The sequence below is a fragment of the Pantherophis guttatus genome, chromosome 2, assembly GCF_059756535.1.
Source record: "Pantherophis guttatus breed Tessera chromosome 2, ASM5975653v1, whole genome shotgun sequence".
Classification (NCBI taxonomy): domain Eukaryota; kingdom Metazoa; phylum Chordata; class Lepidosauria; order Squamata; family Colubridae; genus Pantherophis; species Pantherophis guttatus.
The window spans coordinates 257,485,745-257,509,866 of record NC_142064.1 but is presented as its reverse complement, the minus strand read 5'-3'; the positions used below and the strand labels follow the sequence as shown (position 1 = coordinate 257,509,866).

Here is a 24,122-nt window from a genome sequence, read left to right as displayed (position 1 = left end):
TATAGCTTACCTTCTAGGGCAGCCCCGATAAGTAAAACAGCTGAGGGCCGGAAATCCAGTGTGCCATGCAAATCTGATGAGCTGAGAAATATAGGACAGGATAGGGTGGGTGTAGGTGGGCAAGGCCAATTGATCACTGGAATTACCGGTTTGCTAGAACTGATCCAAACCGGCGGCAGCCCATCACTTTATGAATTAACAATTCTTTCAACTCTTCTAATCTCTCTGACTTTCTGACTTTCAATTTATTTGGAGAAATATATACAAGTGCTGCCTGCTAGGCAAATCTGAACAATTTACAACATGGAATTAATTTCATTTGGCTTTATACCTGTGGAATTTTATAAACGCTCAAGACATTGGAAATATGATCAAAGAGTTCAGAATCCATCTCTTCAAGAATCGCCAGCAGGTTCTTTTGTCTTCCACATCTGTAGTTTGGGATGTTCTCCTGTCCTGTGGACAGTACATCCAGAATGGCCTCATATGTCATTCTTGCATTGAAAAAGTTCTCATACATATTGTAGCCCAGGGTGATGTTGGGTAAGAGCCTTGAATTCTGGTTGACTTCATGAACAGCCAATAAGAAGGGCAGAATGTGGTAGAAGTTGTTCTCACTGCAATATAATAAATTTCATCATCTTTTTTTACTCTATATCAACGATTTATGTGATCAGCTTAAAAGCAGTTGTGTTCTTTTTGTCGATGATGTAAAATTATTCAGTTCTACAGATAATTTTGTTTTGCAAAGTGATCTCGACTATGTGTTTGAATAGTAAAATTTCAATTAATAAATGCTCTGTTTTACATATACTGAGCCTTGGTGGTGCAGCAGATTAAAGTACTGTTAAGTAACACCAGCTGCCTGCAATTACTGCAAGTTCAAATCTCACCAGGCTCCAGGTTGACTCAGCCTTCCATCCTTCCAAGGTAGGTAAAATGAGGACCCAAATTGTGGGGGCAATAAGCTGACTTTGTATTTTAAAAAAAGAACACCGCTTAGGGAGGGCCAAAAAGTCCTACTAAGATATTGCTTAACACATTGTAAGCCACCCTGAGTCTCCGGAGAAGGGCGGCATATAAATCGAACCAATAAATAAATAAATAAATAAATAAATAAACAAACTAAAATAAGTAAGAAAATGGCTTCAAACTCTGCATCCCTTACATCTTCTCCAGCATAGCAGCGATCAATAGAAAGTATGCTTGGAGCAGATAAAGCAGGCTCTATGTATAATATACAAAGTATTCAATCAATGTTGTTAATGATTCAGTAGGCAATGACTAAGACACAAGAAGCCATTGCAAACAATCACAAGGAAACAAAAAGAAACCATGATGATCTCAAATCTGATATGGGAGAAATGAAGGAAAATATTTTAAAAATGGACGATAAAATAGAAGAAATCCAACAGAATATTTCCAGAAATGAACAAAGGATCCAAACAGTAGAATCAAAAATGGAACAAACAGATAAGAAAATAGAGACGATGGAACAAAAACATATGTCAATCAATAGGGAATTAGAAGAATCAATTGTGTATTTGGAAATGGAGAAAGTGTCATTTTACCTTAGGTTTCAGAATATCATGGAAAATAAAGATGATCTAGGAGAGATAATGGCAGAAATTTTAGCAGGCAACGCAAAGAGATAAAGATGGTATATGAAGAGATATGGATGAGGTCTATAGAGTTCACATGAACTACGCCCGCAAGGCACAAATCGCCAAAGGTAATTCATGTTAGATTCACCAAAAAAAGATAAAGGGTGAAATCTATAAAAAGATGAGAGATAAATCAATACTATATAAAGGAAAGGAAATAACCCTCAAACAAATCCCAAAATGAGTAAGAGACCAGAGAAGAATTTATAACTTCCTTACAGCACAATTAAATAAATACAAAGTCATGTTCTGATGGTTGATACTGGAAGGCATCTTAATCTCCTGGCAAGAGAAAAAAATTAAGATAGACACATTGGATAAGGCACAGGAGTTTTTTGAACACCATTTTGCCCTAAAGGAAGATCAAGAAAGTAGGGAGGAAACAGAGAGTAAAAGTCAGGATGAATATCTAATGGAAGAAAGTGAAGGAGACTAAGAAGAAAAAAGTAGATTGGAAAGGGAACGAACAGAGGGAGAAGGAGCAAGGGAAAAGCACAAAGAGAAACAAGAAATAGAAGAAGATTAAGAACAACGAACAAATAAGAATGGATATGGAGAAAGAAAAAAAATTATCTCGATAAATATAAATGGTCTAAACTCACCAACTAAAAGAACGCAGACATTCACGAAGCTACAAAGATTAGATATGGATATTATAAATTTGCAGAAAGTACATATTAAGAAAAAGCACAGAAAGCTACTAGAATACCCAAGATTAGGCGAACTATATACATCATTAGCAGAACAAACAAACAAACAAAAAGAGGAATAGCAATAGACATTAAAAAAAATAATTAGAATCAAAACAAATATACACAGATGAGGAGGGAAGAATTTTAATGATTGAAATAAAAACAGAACAAAAATAATATTATTGATTTCAATCTATGCACCAAATAACAACCAAAATGAATACTATAGAAAGATACACAATAAAGTAAAAGAATTAGAATACCAATGTATCTGCCTAACTGGAGACTTTAATGCAATTATAGATGTGAAAAAAGATTATCGAAGCAATACGAAAAATAAAACAAAGAAAAGACATTACCTGATACATTTCATGAGGTGACTCATGAACTATCTCTACAAGACACTTGGAGGGAAATAAATAAAGAAAAAAAAAACAATATACATTCTATTCTAGTCCACATCAATCGTGGTCTAGGATCAATATGGTATGGATGACGACAGAACTTAGAAAGGAAATAGAAGAAGTGGAAATAATGACCAATACGTGGGCAGATCATAATCCAATAAGAGTAATATGGAAAGGCCAGAAGAAAAGAAAAAGATGGATGTTGAACAAAGAAATATTAAAAGATAAAGAATATATTCAAATGATCGAGAAAGAAATGAACATATTTATTAGGATAAACACAAAAGAAGAAACATCTCTCCAAAACCTGTGGGACACCGCAAAAGCATATATAAGAGACCTAACAATTGCTTATACAGTGAAGAAAAACAAAAACAAAAAACAAGAACGAGAAAATTTGTTAAAAGAACTTTAAAAATGGGAGCTAGATTTACAGAAGGAACCCCAGAACAAATGAACTAAGGAAGCAGAGATGGCACGGAAAATTAAATCAGCAAAACAAAATTATTTTCGACATGTTAATAAAACAGGAAGATGGCTTTCATACAAATTGAAAAAAGAGAAAGAGAAAAAAATGATACACCAGCTACAGGATGAGAAAGGGGAGATACACTGCAAAAAAAAAGGGGGGGGATTATAGTGAAAAACTATTTTCAAAACCTATATACACAAGAAAATATATCTGAAGAAGATATTAAATGATATTTAGAAAAGATGAATTTAGTCAAATTGGAGGAGACACAGAGGGAAATATTAAATGGAACAATTAGTATGACAGAATTAATGGAGGCAAGAAAAAAAACAGAAGAACAACAAAACACCAGGTCCAGATGAAATTCCTGAAGAATTATGTAAGACATGTCAACAACCATTAGATGAAATACTGTTAGAAATTTTTAATGAGGTACACCTGAAGGCCAGAATATCTAACACATGGACGGAAGCCACTATAACACTTATCCCAAAAGAAGATACAGACAAACACCAAATGAAAAACTATAGATCCATTTCATTGTTAAATGCAGACTACAAACTATTTACATTGATAATTTCGGAAAGATTTTAAAAATGTAATAAACGAATACATCTACCCTGATCAAAATGGCTTTATGCCAAAAAGGAAAATTAAAAACCATATGAGAATTATAATTGATGTATTAGAATATTATGAAACAAATCCAGATAAACAATTGGCATTCGATAACTTAAATTGGAGATTCCTTATTTTACAATTAGAAAATATGAAATTCGGAGATAAATTTATAAAGATGGTAGAAAAAATATATTCAACTCAAACGGCAAGGATAGCAATAAATGGAGACATTACCGAACAATTCACAATAGCAAAAGGAGTGAAACAGGGTTGTCCACTCTCCCACTTACTATTTATCATAACACTAGAGATACTGTTAAACAAAATCAGAAGTCAAAGTGAAATAAAAGGATTGAAAATAAAAAAAGAGGAATATAAAGTCCAAGCCTTTGCTGACGACCTGGTCTTCATCTTAGAACAACCAATATTGTCAGGACCCAAATAAATAATGCAAATAGAGGAATGTGAAAAAGTAGCAGGATTTAAAATCAATAAACTCAAAACAAAGGAACTAACAAAAAACCTTACCAAGCAGCAGGAGAAAGAATTAGAAGACAAAATGGGTATCCAAACAACAAAAAAATTAAAATATTTAGGAATATGGTTAACAAATAAAGGTTCATCTATCAAAGAAGACAACTATAATAAATTAATACTACAGAAAAAGAAAGACTTGGAAATTTGGAGCAAATTACAATTATCCTTTTTAGAAAAAAAATAGCTTTGATTAAAATGAATGTGCTACCACACTTACTATTCTTATTTCAAGCAATTCCCATAAAATTAGAAAAAAACTTTTTTTAAAGATCTAAATAAATTAATAGCGAACTATATTTGGCAGGGGAAAAAAATCAAGAATCAAAATACAATCACTGCAAGATAGTAGAGGAAGAGGAGGATTTGGACTCCCAGATTGGGAAACATACTATAAAGCAACATCACTTATATGGATCAAAGACTGGATGGAATTATGAAATAAAAGAATTTTAACATTAGAGGGATATGATTTGCAGAGAGGGTGGCACGCCTTTTTATGGGAAGGAAAAAATAGATAACATAATGATTTTCAATGACATTTAATCAGAGATGCTGATAACAAACATGGCAAGAGATAAAAAAGAATCATTATGATAAAATTCCAGAATGGTTATCCACAATGGAGGCACAAATCTATCCAAATGCATTAGACATTGACAAAATGAAAAGATACAAAGATTTGTTAAATAGTCAAGGAGAATTAAAAACAAGGCAGGCATTAAAAGAACAGGGTACAGATATTGATTGGTGGCCTTACATGCAAATGAAATCTAGATAAAAGACAGATTTGACACAATATGAATTCCAAAGAAAGTATATGAAGACAAAATCCTCCAAGGTACAGAAGATAAATTGATAAAAAAAAAATTACAATTATTTATTAAGATACAAATTGGAAGAGGAAGTAGTTAAAGAAATATGATAATTTGGGCAAAAAATTTCAGATACAACATTGAATTAGATAAATGGGAGAAATTATGGCACAAAAATTATAAACTGACAATGTCTGTATCCTATAAAGAAAATCTGTATAAAATGTTTTACAGTTGGCACTTGCCATCATCCAGATTGGCAAAGATGTTTCCCAATACCTCACCAACGTATTGGAAATGCAAACAGCAAAAGGGAATATATTACGAGATGTGGTGGTACTGCCACAAAGCGAAATAATATTGGAGTAGAATCAGCTCACAATTAGAAGAAATAACCAAGATAGAGATGAGGCCAGAAACACTTTTATTAGGAATACTCCAAGGGTCATATGAAAAAGAAATAGAATATTTAATTATCCATATTACCACAGAAGCAAGAATAATCTACGCTCAGAATTGGAAAAATCATAATATACCATCCAAGGATAATCTGATCAGAAAAGTTTTGGAATGTGCTGAGATGGACAAATTAACGAAAGAGATACAAGAAAAAGAGGAAGCAGAATATTACTTAGTGTGGGAGAAATTGTATGAATGGCTGGAGGAGAGAGATAAAAGACAAGGAAAAATTAAATAATGGTCGAAATAGGAGTAGAAGTATAAGTGCAAATATGAGGAAACAAAAATTGTAGAAATGAAAGTGTGTAGACGGGTATTTATATGTATATATGTAAATAAATAAACAAATATTAGAAGTATATGTATAAAAGATATAGTAGAATAAGGGAGGAAAAAATGTATAAGTATGAAATTTTTGACGGATGCGAAACTGTTGAAACGGAAAAAGTGTTAAAGCTTTCTCTTTGTTTTTTTTAAAAAATGTTTAATGATTTTTTTTAAAATAAAAAATAAAATCATACCCTTCCCCCCAGGCACCAGACTAGATCTGCTCATAGCTCGCAACCCCCATCCTAGCCCAATGCTTAGGAGAAGATCTGTATCTTCCCATCCTCAAGAATGTTAATAAGGGATGCTACAAAGTGTATGCATATCAAGAGCTATGGTTTTTCCCAGTTGCAATGTATGGCTGTGAAAGTTGGACTATAAGGAAGGCTGAGTTCCAAAGAATTGAGGCCTTTGAACTATGGTGCTGGAGAAGACTCCTGTGAGTCCCTTGGACTGCAAGGCGATCAAACCGATCAATCCTAGAGGAGATCAACCCTGACTGCTCTTTCGAAGGCCAGATCCTGAGGATGAAACTAGAATACTTTGGCCACCTAATGAGAAGGAAGGGCTCACTGGAGAAGAGTCTAATGCTGGGAACAATTGAGGGCAAAAGAAGAAGGGGAAGACAGAGAACGAGGTGGCTGGATGGAGTCATTGAAGCAGTCGGCGTGAGCCTAAATGGACTCTGGGGGATGGTAGAGGACAGGAAGGCCTGGAGGAACGTTGTCCATGGGGTTGCAATGGGCTGGACACAATTTCACAAAAACAACATTCATGGCTTTAGAGTTATTGTCCTATATTCTACAGTTAACTACAGTTAATGTGATTCCTCTGCGACTAAATATTAACTTATCACATAAAGCCTCTCCCCTCCTTGAATTTGGTTTTTAAAAAGTATTCTTTTATCTAAACCAAAAGGAACAGGGAAGCCACAAAAGTGGCAAAGGGTGGAAAAAAAGAGTGGAGAAGGTGGTAGCAATTATAGAGTAAATGAAAGGAAGGGGAAGAAACAGTAGGGAGAAAATACCAGAGATCTCACTCTGTTCTAAGGTATCATTCAATCACTTTATTGGGAGTTACTGTTTAACTATTGTTAATAAATAAATAAAATAAATATGAATAAATAAGTTGCTGACTCCACAGTACCAAGGTAATCATTTAGAAAGCAGGCAGAACCCCATCCAGGAAAGATTCATTCAACTTAAAAAGAAACTTTGCAAACTCAGGTTTTACAAAATCATCAGGTTCCCCAGGAGCCTTTCCTCTAAAGGAAATTGGGATGAGCAATAATGACTTGGCTTTCTCAAAGTGAGGAATAGGGGAAAGGAAATGATTCCTAGAAAAGACAGTGGAGGTATGTGATTGGAGAAGATGATGCAGCAACATATTGATTAAAAACCTGGACTATTCCTGTTGGGGAAAACACCAGAAGCTTATAGTAAGTAAAATGTATACTTGATTATTCATGTAATAACTGCAGCTAGAATTGTATTTGCACAAAATTGGAAAAGTGAAGAGATCCCTACGGATAAATATGGTGGTAAAGTTTAATTGTCATGATACAAAAATATGTACTCAGATGACACACTGTTTACTAAAAGGGAATATTTGTATTAAAAGAATATATATATACATATATATAGAAAAGACATTGAAGCTGGTAAAATCAATCACCAGAATCCTTGGACGAGCTGACAATTACCTTTTCAGTTGGTGGGTTGGAGGATTGGAGAATGAAAACTGATATAATCGAGCTAAGATTCCAGACATTATTCCCGTAATCCAGTAGTCTCCTGGCTTGTAGTAATGGAACCACTCCTTTTCTTCTATGATCACCTTAAATGGACATTTCATCAGCGTACTGACGCAGGGAATTTGAGACAGAAACTGAAGCAGAAAAAGCTGGATGTGCAGCAGCAGCAACATTTGACATACAGTATACTGCAGGAGATCCTTCCTGGAGTTCTTTCTTCAGCACAGAGTTAAATCTCAGAGATCACAAAGAGACCACAAGTACAGTGAAGAAGGTCCAGTTTGCCCCCAGATTTGGAAGAGCTATCTGCAATTTCAGACTGCTACAGTATTTGCTAGCTTTACCCCAAACTCTGATCTCATCACAGGAGGCTGTTACAAATCAGATTATCACATGCTGTCTATCCCATTTGTTGTCACATTGATTGGCCACTAATTGTGGTGGTGGAAATCCCATAAAGTTTGTTCAAAGGAGAATAAATAATTACGATTTTAGCAATTAGAAGGGGAATTGGGAATGAGCTTTGGCCATAAAAGTGTGCCGTTGGAGAAAAGAGTTTTCTTTGACTCAGGAGAATAATCCGAATTTGAAAGTTGAGAAAGGAACAATTCAGGGAAATTTGATTGTTTTTTAGTCTCCAAACTTATTCTTGTGATTGTAAAGATTAAAATGTGGAAAAACAGTTCAACACTCTTGAACTAGGCAGCGAGCCAGTATAATTCCTTCTTATTTTGTCTGGTGTGGATGAGGCCATCTTCTTCAGTGAAGGTTTGATACTCCAGAATGAATTAACTCCAGATCATGACCTATTTAACAAACTATTGTTGTTCATGATGAGCCATGGTGATGCAGTGGTTAAGTGCAGTACTGCAGGCTACTTCTGCTGATCACCGGCTGCCAGCAGTTTAGCAGATTGAATCTCACCAGGCTCAAGGTTGACTCAGCCTTCCATCCTTCCCAGTTCGGTAAAATGAGGACCCAGATTGTTGGGGGCAATAGGCTGACTCTGTAAATATTATGACTCTGTAAACTGCTTAGAGAGGGCTGTAAAACACTATGAAGTGGTATATAAGTCTAAGTTCTATTCCTATTGCACCCCCTATTTAAATGTCTTGTATTTTTCAAAATGTAGACGAGGCTATCAGTCTTAATGGTTACAAAGAAGAACTAGTCAAAATTCTCTGGGGCATTAATCTGAAACAATGGCCCATTACTGACTTCCTCACGATAGCAATCACGATAGCAGACTTATATAATGCTTAACAGTGATTTTACAGCCCTGTCTAAGCAGTTTACAGAATCAGCCTATTGCCCCCAACAATCTGGGTCCTTGTTTTACCAACTCTGGAAGGATGGCAGGCTGAGTCAACCTTGAACCAGTGAGAATCAAACTGCCAAATTGCGGGCAGCCAGAAGGCATCAGAAATAGCCTGCAATACTGCATTCTAACCACTGTGCTTACTCCTCCTCCTGATGTGATGACATTAGCTTTCTCTTACATAAGGTATCTAGTAGGGAATCAAGAGATGATGCTATATGAGTACAATCCCACAATGGCTGAAGGTGAAGGGCTAAACAAAATTTGAGGATTGAGCCCAGGGCCTTTGCTATATGACAGTGGTGGTGAATCTTTCACTCACCGAGTGCCAAAACATGACAAAACATGGTTGATGAATAGAATAGAATAGAATAGAATAGAATAGAATAGAATAGAATAGAATAGAATAGAATAGAATAGAATAGAATAGAAGAGTTGGAAGGGACCTTGGAGGTCTTCTAGTCCAACCCTCTGCTTAGGCAAGAAATCATATACCATTTTATTCTTGTTGAGTTCATTCTTGTTGAATGCTGGATTGTTGAATGCTGGGTTCTGGACCCTTTAATTTGATAAACAATTGGAGGGAGGAAATTTTTCTCATCTTTGCAGATAACCTAGAAGTGACTAGGATAGATTCGACACTACTATTAGGACAATCTAGAATCCTCATTTGGCATAAATCAGGATTCTAGTGAATCAATATGTGAATAAAAATACATTGTAATTGTTTTGCTTTTCCAATGCTTTCTCAATATCCAAAAAGAGATAGCGTAGAAGGCAGGTGTAGTGGCATTGAGAGACCATTACCAAGACAAGGTCAGATAAAAGTAGTACTCACTTATATGATGTAGCTTTCCTAATATGTAATACAGTGAAGTGCTGACTGACAAAAAGACAAAGACAAAGAAAAGACACATGTACAAAAACAAATTTATATGTTTATTGGTAAAGGTTTAGATGGGTATAGGTAAAGATTTCCCCTGTCAGTCATGACCAACCCAAGGGGCGGTGCTCATCTTTGATTCACAAATGAAGACTGGCTGGCATGACTATGCACTGAAGATGCACGAAACATTGTTACTTGCCCACTGAAGTGGTACCTATTTATCTTCTTGCATTTACATGCTTTTGAATTGTTAGGTTGGCAGGACACACACAGAGACACACAGACACTGTATGTACAGTATATAGAAATGGATATGGATATGGATATGGATAAAAAGAGGAACCAATTTTAATTCTCATAAGCACATCTTCATTGTCACAGCATGTCTACATGATTTCTCCCCCCAAATGACTCAGAGTTGTACATATTTTTCTTTTGATTGAAGACTGTCAAAAATAATAATTTGTCTCATTAATTTATTCAAAGGGATGGAGAAAAAAATTAAAGTTGCTCCAATGTTCATGTTGATGTTTTATCTATTCTTAATATATAGAATATTATCTGTCTCTCTATTTTTCTCTTATTTGATCTCTCCTATCTTTTTTTTTTTTTAATTTGATTTATATGCCACCCTTCTCCGGAGACTCAGGGCGGCTTACAGTGCATTAAGCAATAGCCTTCATACTTTGGTATATTTTATACAAAGTCAGCTTATTGCCCCCACAAACTGGGTCCTCAATTTACCTACCTTAGAAAGGGTAGAAGGCTGAGTCAACCTTGAGCCTGTCATCTATCTATCATCTATCTATCTATCTATCTATCTATCTATCTATCTATCTATCTATCTATCTATCTATCTATCTATCATCTATCTATCTATCTCATCTATCTAACTATGAATGATCTTACATTATCAAGGCAGAAGAGATCCATCAAATATATACAGTATTTGAAATTAACTATTTTTTTGAACAAAATCAGAACATCACCCCAGAAAATAAAATACACCACCAGCACACCAACCTATACAGTAACAAAAACACACATCGTCATTAGCCAGTCTTTAATTTAATCTAAAACCATATCAGAACATCTCTGGTAACAGTTTATCTGGCCGGGTTTCAGAAATTTTATTAATGTCATAATATGAATTCAGATTAGGACAATTGAAGGATATTCAATTATTATAAGAGCCTTGGTGGATAAGAGCCTTGGTGGAGCAGCGGACTAAAGTGCTGTTAAGTAGCACTTAGCTGCCAGCTGCCTGCAATTACTGCGTGTTCAAATCTCACCAGGCTCAAGATTGACTCAGCCTTCCATCCTTCTGAGGTAGGTAAAATGAGGACCCGGATTGTGGGGGCAATAAGCTGACTTTGTATATTAAAAAAAGAACACTGCTTGGGGGGGCTGAAAGCCCTACTAAGCAGGAATATACAAAAGTATGAAGCCTATTGCTTGACGCATTGTAAGCCACCCGGAGTCACCGGAGAAGGGTGGCATATAAATTGAATAAATAAATAAATAAATAAATAAATAAACAAACAAACAAACAAACAAACAAACAAACAAACAAACAAACATAATTATTTCAAACAGTTTGAGGTTTTTTTTAGCAACCATACTACTCATTTACTATAATTCAAAGTTCACATGGAATGAAGTAAGATAAGCGACAAGACATAAAACATTACTTCAAAGTATGTGATTTCATGCTGCATGTAAACTGTATAAAAATAAAACCTAACACAAAGAAACTTAATGATTTTTTATCATCAGATGTTCTTTGGTGTTCATGTCAGGTCTCAGGATAATAATGTAGCATTTGGGGATAAAGATGCAGCCCAGTAAACCCAGGCCAGAGGCCAGGATGGAGAAGATCTGCACAGCTACCATGTATTTCCCCTTGGTGCTCAGATATGTGGGAACAAAGGAGATCCAAACGCTACAAAAAACCAACATGCTGAAGGTGATCAGTTTGGCTTCATTAAAGGCCCCTGGCAGATTTCGAGCCAGAAATGCCACCAAGAAACAGATGGCAGCCAAAAAACCCATGTAGCCAAGAGCAGAGTAGAACATGGTGACAGAGCCTTCATTGCACTGCAGCAGGATGTGTTCTGGTTGGGAATGAAAGTCAGAATCTGGGAATGGGGGAAAGACTCCCAGCCACATCATACAGAGGCCTACTTGAATACCAGAGCAGGATAAAACAATAGAGTTGGCCAGACTCTTCCCCAGCCATTTCCTCATGCTGCTGCCTGGCTTGGTGGCCAGAAAGGCCACCACCACCATGACAGTCTTGGCCAGCAAGGAAGACACAGCAACTGAGAAAACAACACTGAAAATGGTTTGTCGAAGGAGACAGGTCATTTTCACGGGGCGACCGATGAATAGAAGGCAAGTCAAGAAAGAAAGCAGGAGTGAAACCAGGAGGATGTAGGTGAGTTCACAGTTGTTGGCTTTGACTAAGGGAGTGTCTCGGTATTTCATGAAGATTCCCAGAATAAAGGCGGTGCTTAGGGACAAAGCGATGGCAAAGAAAGCCAGGATGAGTCCCAACAATTCTTGATAGGATAAGAAGCTTATATTTTTGGGGACACATTGATCTCGCTTCTTATTGGAATACTGGTCATCTGGACACTTTTCACAATGGGCTGCATCTGAGAAAAAAAATGGTTAGCATGAATCTGTTTCTGCAACTGTAGGAGCATAAAAACCGCATCAGAAATCAATTACTTTATTTTCAAGGAATAATATAATATTTCTCCCCAGTGATATCCATACGACACAACATTAGTTAACACTCTTTTTAAAGGCTGAAGATGAATGTGATGATCAGTTCTCAAATCTTCTTTCCTAAAACAAAGCAAGAAAGTAACAACTCAGTAGAAATCAGCAACTTTTCATTATTTATTTATTCACCCTGCCGCAGGGAGGCGGAACCGACCAGGTGGTTCCGCCCCAGGCGCGTAATGGATCCTGAGAGATTCCAGATGGAGCTTGGGCCATTTCCTGAGGTTCTAGCACATGACTCAGCTGAGGACTTAGTGGCTGCCTGGGATAGGGCGGCGGCTGATGCTTTAGACCGAGTCGTGCCTTTGCAGCCTCTGACCCGGCGCCGGTCTCACCTGGCTCCTTGGTATACTGAGGAGCTGAGGGAGATGAAGCGCCAGAAAAGACGCCTAGAGAGCAGTTGGAGGGCTAGTCATTCTGAATCCGACCGAACACTGGTAAGATCTCATATTAAGAATTACCTAGTGGCAATAAGAGTAGAGAAGAGTAACTACTTTTCTACTCTTATTGCGTCATCAGATAATCGCCCAGCCGCCCTGTTTAGGGTGACCCGCTCTCTGCTCCATCAAGAGACGCGGGAAGACCCCTTGGAGGGTAGAGCTGAGGATTTTGTACAATATCTGTATGACAAAATTGCTCAAATTCGTGAACAGCTAGACTCTGACTGGATTGATCCAGAGGAGATGACAGGGGCAGGTCCTGAGAATATTATTTGGGAAGAGTTTGATCCTGTGACTCCCGAAAGCGTGGACAGGATACTGAACAGACTAAATGCGACCACATATTTATTGGACCCGTGTCCATCCTGGTTGGTACTGGCCTCCCGGGAGGTGACGCGAGGCTGGCTCCAGGAGATTATAAATGCTTCTTTGAATGAGGGTATCTTTCCCACCGTCTTGAAAGAGGCGGTGGTGAGGCCCCTCCTCAAGAAGCCCTCCCTGGATCCAGCTGTATTAGCAAATTATCGTCCTGTCTCCAACCTTCGCTTTGTTGCAAAGGTTGTTGAGAGTGTGGTTGCATGACAACTGCCTCAGTACCTGGATGAATTGAATTATCTAGATCCATTCCAGTCGGGATTCAGGCCCGGGTACAGCACAGAGACAGCATTGGTCGCATTGGTTGATGATCTCTGGAGGGCTCGGGACAGGGGTTGCTCCTCTGTCCTGGTCCTACTAGACCTCTCAGCGGCTTTTGATACCATCGATCATGATATCATGCTGCACCGGTTGGAAGGGTTGGGGGTGGGGGGGCACTGTTCTACAGTGGTTCTCCTCCTTTCTCTCTGACCGGTTGCAGTCTGTGTTGACAGGGGGGCAGAGGTCGACCTCGAGGCCTCTCATTTGTGGAATGCCTCAGGGGTTGGTCCTCTCTCCCCTTTTGTTCAACATTTATGTGAAGCCGCTGGGTGAGATCATCCGTGGTTTTGGGGTGAAGTACCATCAGTACGCTGATGACACCCAGCTGTACATCTCCACCCCAGACCACCCCAATGATGCCCTCGAGGTGATGTCCCGGTGCCTGGAGGCCATACGGATCTGGATGGGGAGGAACAAACTCAGACTCAACCCATCCAAGACCGAGTGGCTGTGGTTTCCGTCGTCCCGATATAGTCAGTTGGCGCCATCTCTGACTATTGGGGGCAAGTCGTTGGCCCCCACAGATGGGGTTCGCAACTTGGGCATCCTCCTGGACTCACGGCTGTCTTTTGAAGAGCATATGACGGCCGTAGCCAGGAGGACTTTTTATCAAGTTCGCCTGATTCGCCAGTTGCATCCCTTTCTGGATCGGGACTCGTTACGCACGGTCACTCACGCCCTTGTCACCTCACGCCTGGATTATTGTAATGCTCTCTACATGGGGCTCCCCTTGAGAAGCGCCCGAAGGCTCCAACTGGTCCAGAATGCGGCCGCGCAGGTGGTAATGGGAGCAATGTGGCGCTCTCATGTAACCCCCCCTCCTGCACGAGCTGCACTGGCTCCCAGTGGTCTTCCGGGTGCGCTTCAAGGTTTTGGTTACTATCTTTAGAGTGCTCCATGGCTCAGGACCAGGGTACTTACGAGACCGCCTCCTGCCACCAATAGCCTCTCACCGACCAGTTCGCTCCCATAGAGAGGGACTCCTCAGGGTGCCGTCGGCCAAACAATGTCGACTGATGGCCTCCAGGGGGAGAGCCTTTTCTGTGGGGGCACCTACCATCTGGAACGGGCTTCCCCCGGAGTTACGAAACATCCAAGACTTACGCATATTCCGCCGTGCCCTGAAAACATTTCTATTCCAACAAGCTGGTCTGGCCTAACTCTCCCTTTTTAATTGGCTTTTAAACTGGCTTTTAAATTGGGTTTTAAACCTCTTTAGATAAATTTGGATGTTTTTAATCTTTGAGCCTAAATTACTTAATCTGTTTCTTAATAGTTTTTAACTTCTATATGTATTTGTATTTATTATGGCTGTTCACCGCCCTGAGTCCTTCGGGAGTAGGGCGGTATACAAATATGAATAATAATAATAATAATAATAATAATAATAATAATAATAATAATAATAATAATAATAATAATAATAATTTATTTTAATGCTCACATCATCATGTGAATGCGATAGTGCCCCATCTTTGATGTTTGTGGATGCCTTCAAGGAATTTAATGTTTTTCTTATTTATCAAACACTCTGCCAAAAAACAAAATAGTATATTCATTGTATCCTGATTTTTTTTGGGGGGGGGGAGCCACCTACTGTACCTTTTTGCGTAGAGAATGTTCCTTCCATACACAGAGAACAGTCATAGCAGCAAACTGGGGCTCCCTCTCTCACAAGCTTGGCATAACCCGGGGAGCAACTTTTTGTACATCTTGAATAAGGCACCATCTAAACATAAACAAGAAGGTTACTCAGGGTAATATATGAATTAGAAGGATTTACTGAAATCAAGTGTCTTCCAGTGGCTCCAGGAGCACATTGAGCAAAATCAGTCAAGAAGTAGTGGCATGAACTTTAATTACTCTACTTGCAAGGGGTCAATGAAAGGCCATTCTCTTTCTCTATCAATCTCCCTTGTAGATCTCAAAACAGACTCATTGCCTCATTCTTTTTTCCAAAGGAAAGTAGTTCCATTGCAAAAGGTGTTTCTTCTTAGGGCATGTATAAGAATGCTATAATGTACAGTATTTTTTGGAGTATAAGATGCACTCACCCCCTAAAAGAGGGTGAAAATTTGAGTGCATCTTATACACTGAATGTAGTTAAAAACGTGAGGCACGGAGCAGCAAAGGAAAACACAAGCAGAGGAGAGGTGTTTCAGTTTCAGTTTTAGTTTCAGAGATCAGCACAGCATGCAGCTTTACAACAATTGACCTAAACTTCGCCCAGGCTCCTTCCTTGTTGCTCACACAGCAAATACTTTTTCAGTTTCCAAACAGCCCTCAACTCTCTCACACACCTACAGGACGCTATCCAGATGAATACAGATGGATGCTGGTAGCCAGAGGCAGATTTTTTTTCTTATTTTCGTCCCCCCAAAAAAGGTGTGTCTTATACTTCGAAAAATATGGTATATATTTTTTCTCCATCTTTCCTTTCTCAGCTCCAATATCTAGCTTTCTCTAGAGTCCCTACCTTTCTCTCCTACAACTGATTATTGTATCATCATATGTAAATGACTTTTTTAGCTACCTACATTTCTTTCACCACATTCTTAGTGATATCTTTCTCTTATGCAATTCAGTAGGCAAAATCCTTCATGTTCTGGATTTTCTCCCAAAGGTGTTTTTTCAAAAGACAACTGATCTTTGTTTTCCCTTGAAGATGTTTTGCTTCTCATTCCAGAAGCTTCTTCAATTCTGGCTGAATGGTGAAGTATGGAAGGATTTATATTCTTTCCAGTCATCTGGTTGTTAGCAGTCTTTCTGAAAGTTGTTGAGGCCTCTTGGAATTTATCTGTGCCCTCAGGGTCACGTGAATAGTGCAATTGGGTGTGGAATTCTTCTGCAATTGCTGAATCTATATCCTGTTTACAACACAGTCTTTTCAACAGTTCCAAATCTTTCCATCCTCCACCATTCAGTCCGAACTGAAGAAGCTTCTTGGATGAGAAGTGAAACATCTTCAAGGGAAAACAAAGTCCAGCTGCCTTTTGAAAAAGCACCTTTGCCACAATAGTGACCTGGATGACTGAGACATTCTGAGCATAGACATTCTGGATTTTCTCTTACTGAAAACAAGATAATTTGATGTACTATAAATTGTGGCAATATATCCCAGTTTAATAATGTAGATTGAAAATCCCGCAATACAATGCAGCATGTTTTAGCATGTGATAGATTATCGTAAAACCTCTAAAGTAAAATAATATCTAATAAATTAATGAGGGTTTAAATTCTCTTGTTTGGAAGTTATCTCAATTGGCCTCAATAAGAATTATTTCTGAGCAGATGGAGATAAATAGATGAGCAAAATACAAGCAGCCTCAACTACTTTGTTAAATAAAGTTGGCCATTGGACGGCACTTTGATTGACAGAAATTTTGACTTCCGAGGAGGCTTGTCTTTCTAAATTCCCAATTTTCACCCCCGCATCTGATTTGTTCAAAACGTATGTCCACTGCATGATATCAAAGTCACCAACAGGAACTCCATTTTCGTCAAAAGAAATCCCATCTCTGGAAATATTGTGATATTGGAAGTTTCTCAGGAGCCTATGAAGCTGCAGAAACAGAAAAAAAACCATCCCAATTTGAGCCTTTATTCAATGTTTTTTTTCTTGCTATTATTCTGGATTGGAGGTACTCTGAATATTTCAACCTCTTCAAATCATCACTGCAGTCTGAAGCAGATTGATTCAACATTTCATGGGAAGCTTCTTTCAGTCATTCTCCAGGAATTTACAGCTCTTTTTCAAATACTGTATTTTTCGGATTATAAAACGCACATTTTTGTCTTCCAAAAGGGGATGAAAATGTCTGTGCGTCTTCTAGATCAAATATTGCTGAAGCCTCGCCCACCCACTGGTCATTTTTTGGTCTCTGCACACCCCATTATCAGCCTTTATTTGGCCTTCTTCAGGCCTTTTTTAGCCCAAATTTGGTGCTTTTTTCAGGCGGTTTTTGAGGCTGTTCTTTGGCCTTTTTGGGGGGGGGGGCTTAAAAAAAGTCTCAAAATGGGCTGAAAAAAGCCTCAAAAATGGGCTGGAAAAAGGCTGGAAAAGGGCCAAAAAAGGGCCAAGATTGGAGAGTGCAAATGTCAAAAACATTTTTTTTGTTTTCCTCTTCTAAATTAATGTGCGTCTTATAGTCAAAAAAATAAGGTATTTATCTCGCATTTATGAAAACATGGTATAGATCACACCACCATCAGGTAGCTTTGTAACTTGCTGACAAATTATATTCAACATGTAGTTCTCTGGGGAACCTCATCCACATAGAGGGATGTAAGCAATGGGGTATCCCAAGCTTCCATTTTAGACCCAGCACTCTTCAATATTTTCAAAAAAGATCTAGGCGAGGGAATTGAAGGGGAACTGATCAAATTTGAAGATGACACTAAGCTGGCAGGAATAGGCAACACCCCCAGAAGACAAGCTAAAGATCAAACTCAAGCGCACACACACGGCCCCACTGTGAACCAGTAGTAAAGGTAAGTAGAACCCACCCCTGGTCTAGTCTAAGGAAATGAAGGACTGGGGAGAAATGATACCACTTTTCTAACATTTGAGGGGCTCCTACAAAGATGAGGGGGTCAAAACATTTCCCAAAGCACCATTAGCCAAGAGAAGAAACAATGGTTGGAAACTAATGAAGGAGAGAAGCAACCTAGAACTAAAGAGAAATTTCCTAATGTGAAAGCAATCAACCAATGGAATAGCTTGCCTTCAGAAGTTGTGAGTGCTCCATCATTGGAAGCTTTCAAAAAGAGACGCGGACAACCATTTGTCTGAAATGGTGCAGGGTCTCCTGTTTGATTAGTGGGTTGGACTAGAAAAACCTCTGAGGTTCTTTCAAATTCTTATTCTGTTTTTTTTTATTAAAAAGTTTTATAAGAAATACAAACATTTTCTCCCCCCCACCCTTTCCCCCTCCCCCCTCCCCCCCACCCCCCTCCCTAGACTTCCCAGAAAAGGCACAGGGTATAGCATTCACAAACATAAAGCTAAGATATGCTAACAAATTATTGCATTCATATTCTCCCTAAATCTTTAACACCTTATAACTCAAGAACTATAAACATAAACTACTTAAAAATATTTCATTCATAAGCTATATGAATCTTCTTGTTCGGATACTTTTTTTGCATATAGTCAATCCATCTTCTCCATTCTGATATGTATCTTTCATTTGAATGATCTTTAAGATATGATGAAATTTTTGCCATCTCAGCCAGATGCACAACTTTTAATGTCCATTCCTCAATGGTAGGTGGATCTTCCTTATTCCAGTACTGTGCCACCAGTAACCTGGCAGTTGTTATTAAATTCAAAACCAACTTAGTCTCTATTACAGTACAATCCGTGACTATTCCCAACAAAAAAACAACAACTGTGGTGTAAATTTAATTTTTTTCCTTAAAATATTTTGAATAATCCACCATATTTTTATTCAAAAAGCCTTAATTTTTTTACATGTCCACCATATATGAAAATATGTAGCATCTTCACACTCACATCGCCAACACTGGGGTTGTAAATTTGGATACATTCAGGCTAGTTTTTTTGGGTCTAAATGCCATCTATAAAACATTTTGTAAAAGTTCTCTCTTAAGTTTTGAGCTTGTGTGAATCTTACATTTGTAACCCATCTTTTCCCATGTATCCAACATTATTGGTTCCCCTATGTTTTGTGCCCATTTTATCATACAATCCTTGACTAGCTCTGTTTCCGAATCTATTTCCACTAATACATTATGCAACCTTTTAATATGCATTTGACCTTTATCTCTTATTTGCTTTAATAAATTCTCATCCTGCTGCAAAATACCAGTTTTTTGATCCTCTCTCCATCTGGCGAATTCTTATTCTGTTTAATGTTCTGTATTTTCTTGCTTTAATATCACAGCCCATCTGAGGCAAAACCAATTGCAGATACGGAAAAACTTGTAATGGGAGAAGATGGAGAATACAATTTTGCCATCAGTCCTGATCAAGATGAAGTTAGCGGAGTTTATGTTGCTATGTTAGAAACTTTTAGCCAGCAAAATTCAATCTTAATACAGAACAAACAATCCAGCTGAACTCCTTAGCTTGGAGACTAGATCTGATCACAATAAAAGGTTGAGGATTGCTTGAATATTCTGATGCTTGTTTAGTTTTGAAAAATACGTTGTCACCATAGAGCTATTTCTGTCACAAAAGTATCCCAAACTTGCACAGGTTGTTTAACTTTGGAAGATTTTTCTCCATCATCTCTCTCTAACTCACCATCAGGGTGCCAAGTAATACACCCATAGCAAACAGGAATCTGAGGCAAGTAGGTTTCTCAAATATCAGTTTTATTGGACGTATCATATAGGCATAGGCTGCTGAAAACTGACTCTAAATCTTCACTAAAATATGGATGAAATATGAATATTTTTCAATATAATAGTGGCAAAATTAAAAGTTAGAAAGGGGACGGAAACTAGAGAGAGGGGGATTAATGGAATAAATATCTTTATCTAATAAGGTGAAGTAATAATAAGAGGGGAAATCAGAACGTGAACGATGGTAGCATTAAAAATGTTTGAATTATATGGTGATTGGCATAAAAATAACATATTGAAATATTGAATAATTAAATAATGGAAGATTATAATTCAACAAGATATGTGTAATATTACCAGAACTATATAAACTTGTCAATTGTAGTAAATATGATGAATATTATTTTATTGGTATGAAAATGTAAGTCAGTCAGGTGCCACACTGTTCACGCATTGATATGTTTCTAAAAAATTAAAAAATTAAAAACATGAAAAAAAGAAATAAACATTTAGAGTCAGTTTAATGTCAGGGTTCCAAGTAATAGGCCCATAGCAAACAAGACTCTGAGGCAAGCAGGTTCCTCAAATATCAGTTTTATTGGACATCTCATATAGGCATAGGCTGCTGAAAACTGACTCTAAATGTTCCCACAGTTTTCACCTAATTAAAAGTAAAAGTTTTCCTCCTCTTTCCAAACAATCAGTCACATGGTCCAACCAAGGTGTCATCCGGTTGACTGGTGACACCACTCATCTTCCCTCTGGCCATCAGTGGGAATGTCCTTGGTTCCCAGGAGAAAATATTTTGTTTTGGCTACAAAATCCCAGCTATCTCTATTTCCCCCTCCATATCCCTCAGCTCCAGTGCGGCAACACTGAAGCCTCCAACATGGCCTTGGTGAGATCAGCTTCAGGGTTGACACTCACTCTCAAATACCACAAACTGGACAACTGCTCTTTGGAATATCTCGCCCCTTTCTACATCTAATTTAATATTGAGGAATTGGAAGGGGAGAATCAATGGAACCTCAAAGGAAGAGACTTACCTGCCATGGCTGTACAATCTGGGGTGGTTGATGGTCTCCAACTTGCATTCTCCTCTTACTCCATTGGGAGGAGGAGGCAGCACTGAGGACCCAGGCCACGATTTGAACTATTTGGGAAATACTGGAGGAATCCAGAGACAGGATTCTTGCAATCACATCATGGGGTGGGAATTCCCAATTCTCTTTTTCTCTGCATTTTTTCCAAACTTTCTTAGATAACACAGGACTTGAATAGGAACATTGAAATGCTTCCTTTCCATACAATGTGACCATAGATGCATAAGATTTAATGTCATCATACTGAGTCCTTCTCTTTGTCTGGATGAGGAAGGAAAACAAAGCATATTTATTTTGGAGATCAACCCAGAGGTAAAATATATCTATACTTAAAGCTGTCAAAGTTGTTGCAATCCACACCCTTCCCACAATGGATGTATTAGTCGTATCAATCGTTTGTATTATTTTTGCTAATATTCCTGAGGCCTGAAAATCCAGTTGGCATACTAGAATTTTTATTTGACTCTTGATAAGAGAAAAGAACATTTTCCATTTTTCTTGCATGAGAGTTTCTCCAGCACTTGTCTGCATATTTCCTTCTGGGACGGTTCCTGAGAGGACAATGCAAATCCCATTTTTTAGAGCGAGAACTTCCAAGCGTCTTTTGAATTTTTCTCCTCTTTCATTGTCCTGAGAAAGGAGGCCAATCCACGTCCATTGAAACTGCAGGAGCAGATTGACAATTGCTGAGTCAGGAGGTTCTTGGTTTGGGGTCATCCGATATGAAAAAGGAAAACGATGATTTTTCTCAGCCATCTGGTTGGTGATACTATAGTTGATCTAAGATGAAAGAGAAAATAGTGGTAGTTTGTGCGAGTTTTAATGATAAAAGTCAGATGGTAAATCTAAGGGCCTTTCCACACTGCTGAGAGACAGTTCAAATGATAACTGCATGAATTTTGCTGGTTCCCTTGATGTTCTGTCCTGTTTTTCTTGTATGCTCCCTTTGAAACCAGGGAGCTCTGAATTATCTGTGGGTGATGTTCATTGGTGGTCTTTAAAGAGCACACCCTTCTGGTCACATTATAACTCTGTGGGTCACCCATCCCCTCATTCAATTAGTCAATCAGAATAGAGCTGGAAAGTCTTCTAATCCAACCGTGTGTGTGTGTGTGTGTGTGTGTGTGTGTGTGTTTCTGTAACCACATGCTTTGCGCGCATGCACAGCATTCAAAATACACCAATTTTAACATCTACAGCTTACCTTCTAGGGCAGCCCCAGTAAATAAAAGAGCTGAGGCACAGAAATCCACCATTCCAATCAAATCAGCTGAGCTGAGAAACATGGAAGTATAGGACAGGACAGGATGGGGGCAGGTGGGCAAGGACAACTGATCGCCGCAACTACCGGTTCACTAGAACCGGTCTGAACTGGCAGCAGCCCAGCACTGTATGTATATAGACACACACACACACAAAAACATATATATGTATATACACACACACATACTTTGTGAATTAAAAATTCTTTCAGCTCTTCTAATATTTACTCTCTGACTTTCAATTTATTTGGAGAAATATATATTACTGCTGCCTTCTAGGCAAATCTGAACAATTTACAACACGGAATTAATTTCATTTGGCTTTATACCTGTGGAAATTTATAGATGCTCAAGACATTGGAAATATGATCAAAGAGTTCAGAATCCATCTCTTCAAGAATCGCCAGCAGGTTCTTTTCTTTTCCACATCTGTAGTTTGGGATGTTCTCCTGTCCTGTAGACAGCACATCCAGCATGGCCTCATATGTCATTCTTGCATTGAAAAAGTTCTGATAGATGTTGTAGCCCAGGGTGATGTTGGGTAAGAGCCTTGAATTCTGGTTGACCTCATGAACAGCCAACAAGAAGGGTAGAATGTGGTAGAAAGCGTTCTCACTGCAACATAAGAAATTTCATCATCTTTTTTTGCTCTATATCAATGATTTATGTGATCAACTTAAAAGCAATTGCGTTCTTTTTGCCAATGACATAAAATTATTCAATTCTACAGATAATTCCTTTGTTTTGAAAGTGGTTATGTGTCTGAATGGTCATCTATTGGGCAAGTTCAAATTTTGATTAACAAATGCTCTGTCTTACGTATTGGTAAACGTAGTCAGAATACCAAGTATAAGATAGGTGGCATTGATCTAGGAGATGACCCTCACCTTGTTAAAGACCTAGGTGTACTTATCTCTGAGGATTTATGCTCCAAAGCTCACTGTAACAGCATTGCTAAAAAAGCATTAAGAGTTGTTAATTTAATTTTGTGAATCTTTTTTTCTGGAAACATTGTATTGCTCATTACAGCTTATAAAACTTATGCTAGACCAATTTTAGAGTATGTTTGGAATCCCCACCATATATCTGACATCAGTACAATCGAGCGGGTTCAGAAGTATTTCATGAGAAAAGTTGTGCACTCTTCTGTACACAATAGAATTCCCTATGCTACTAGGCTCGGAATTCTCAGTTTGGATAAAGTAAAAAAAAATGAATTTCACAACTGCTATCATCCCTGTCATTGTATATTTATTCTATTATTCTTGTTCTCATTTTTCTTTGACAAATTCCAATAAAGAAGTAAATAAATCTTCAGTTTGGATTTTCATGAAAGCATGTCATATTTACTGTAGCTTTATATCTATATAGTGCGATGCCCAAAAGATAATCAACTTCTTATTATTCAATTCAGGGATCCAACAGATTCCCTAATTAAATCACGAGCCTTCAGCCAAGCTTCAAAAGAAATCCAGTTATTTATTAGGAGCTTCATGTCGGCATGTTCCCAAGTGAAGCCAACTCTGACCCCACATAATTTATGCCCCAATCATGACTCTGTTTCCTCCCTCCCC

At 38.1% G+C, this 24,122-nt stretch overlaps 1 protein-coding gene across 1 annotated transcript; it reads right to left on the bottom strand.

Annotated features, from left to right (window-relative positions):
• Positions 1–11,703: 11,703 nt before the first annotated feature.
• Positions 11,704–21,236, bottom strand: LOC148115641 (vomeronasal type-2 receptor 26-like). The gene is made up of 2 exons (XM_087885198.1): positions 21,230–21,236; positions 11,704–12,605 (listed from the first exon to the last, which is right to left on the bottom strand). Exons 1-2 carry the CDS (start codon positions 21,234–21,236, stop codon positions 11,704–11,706), a joined length of 909 nt encoding a protein of 302 aa, XP_087741324.1.
• Between the last annotated feature and the right edge of the window lie 2,886 nt (positions 21,237–24,122).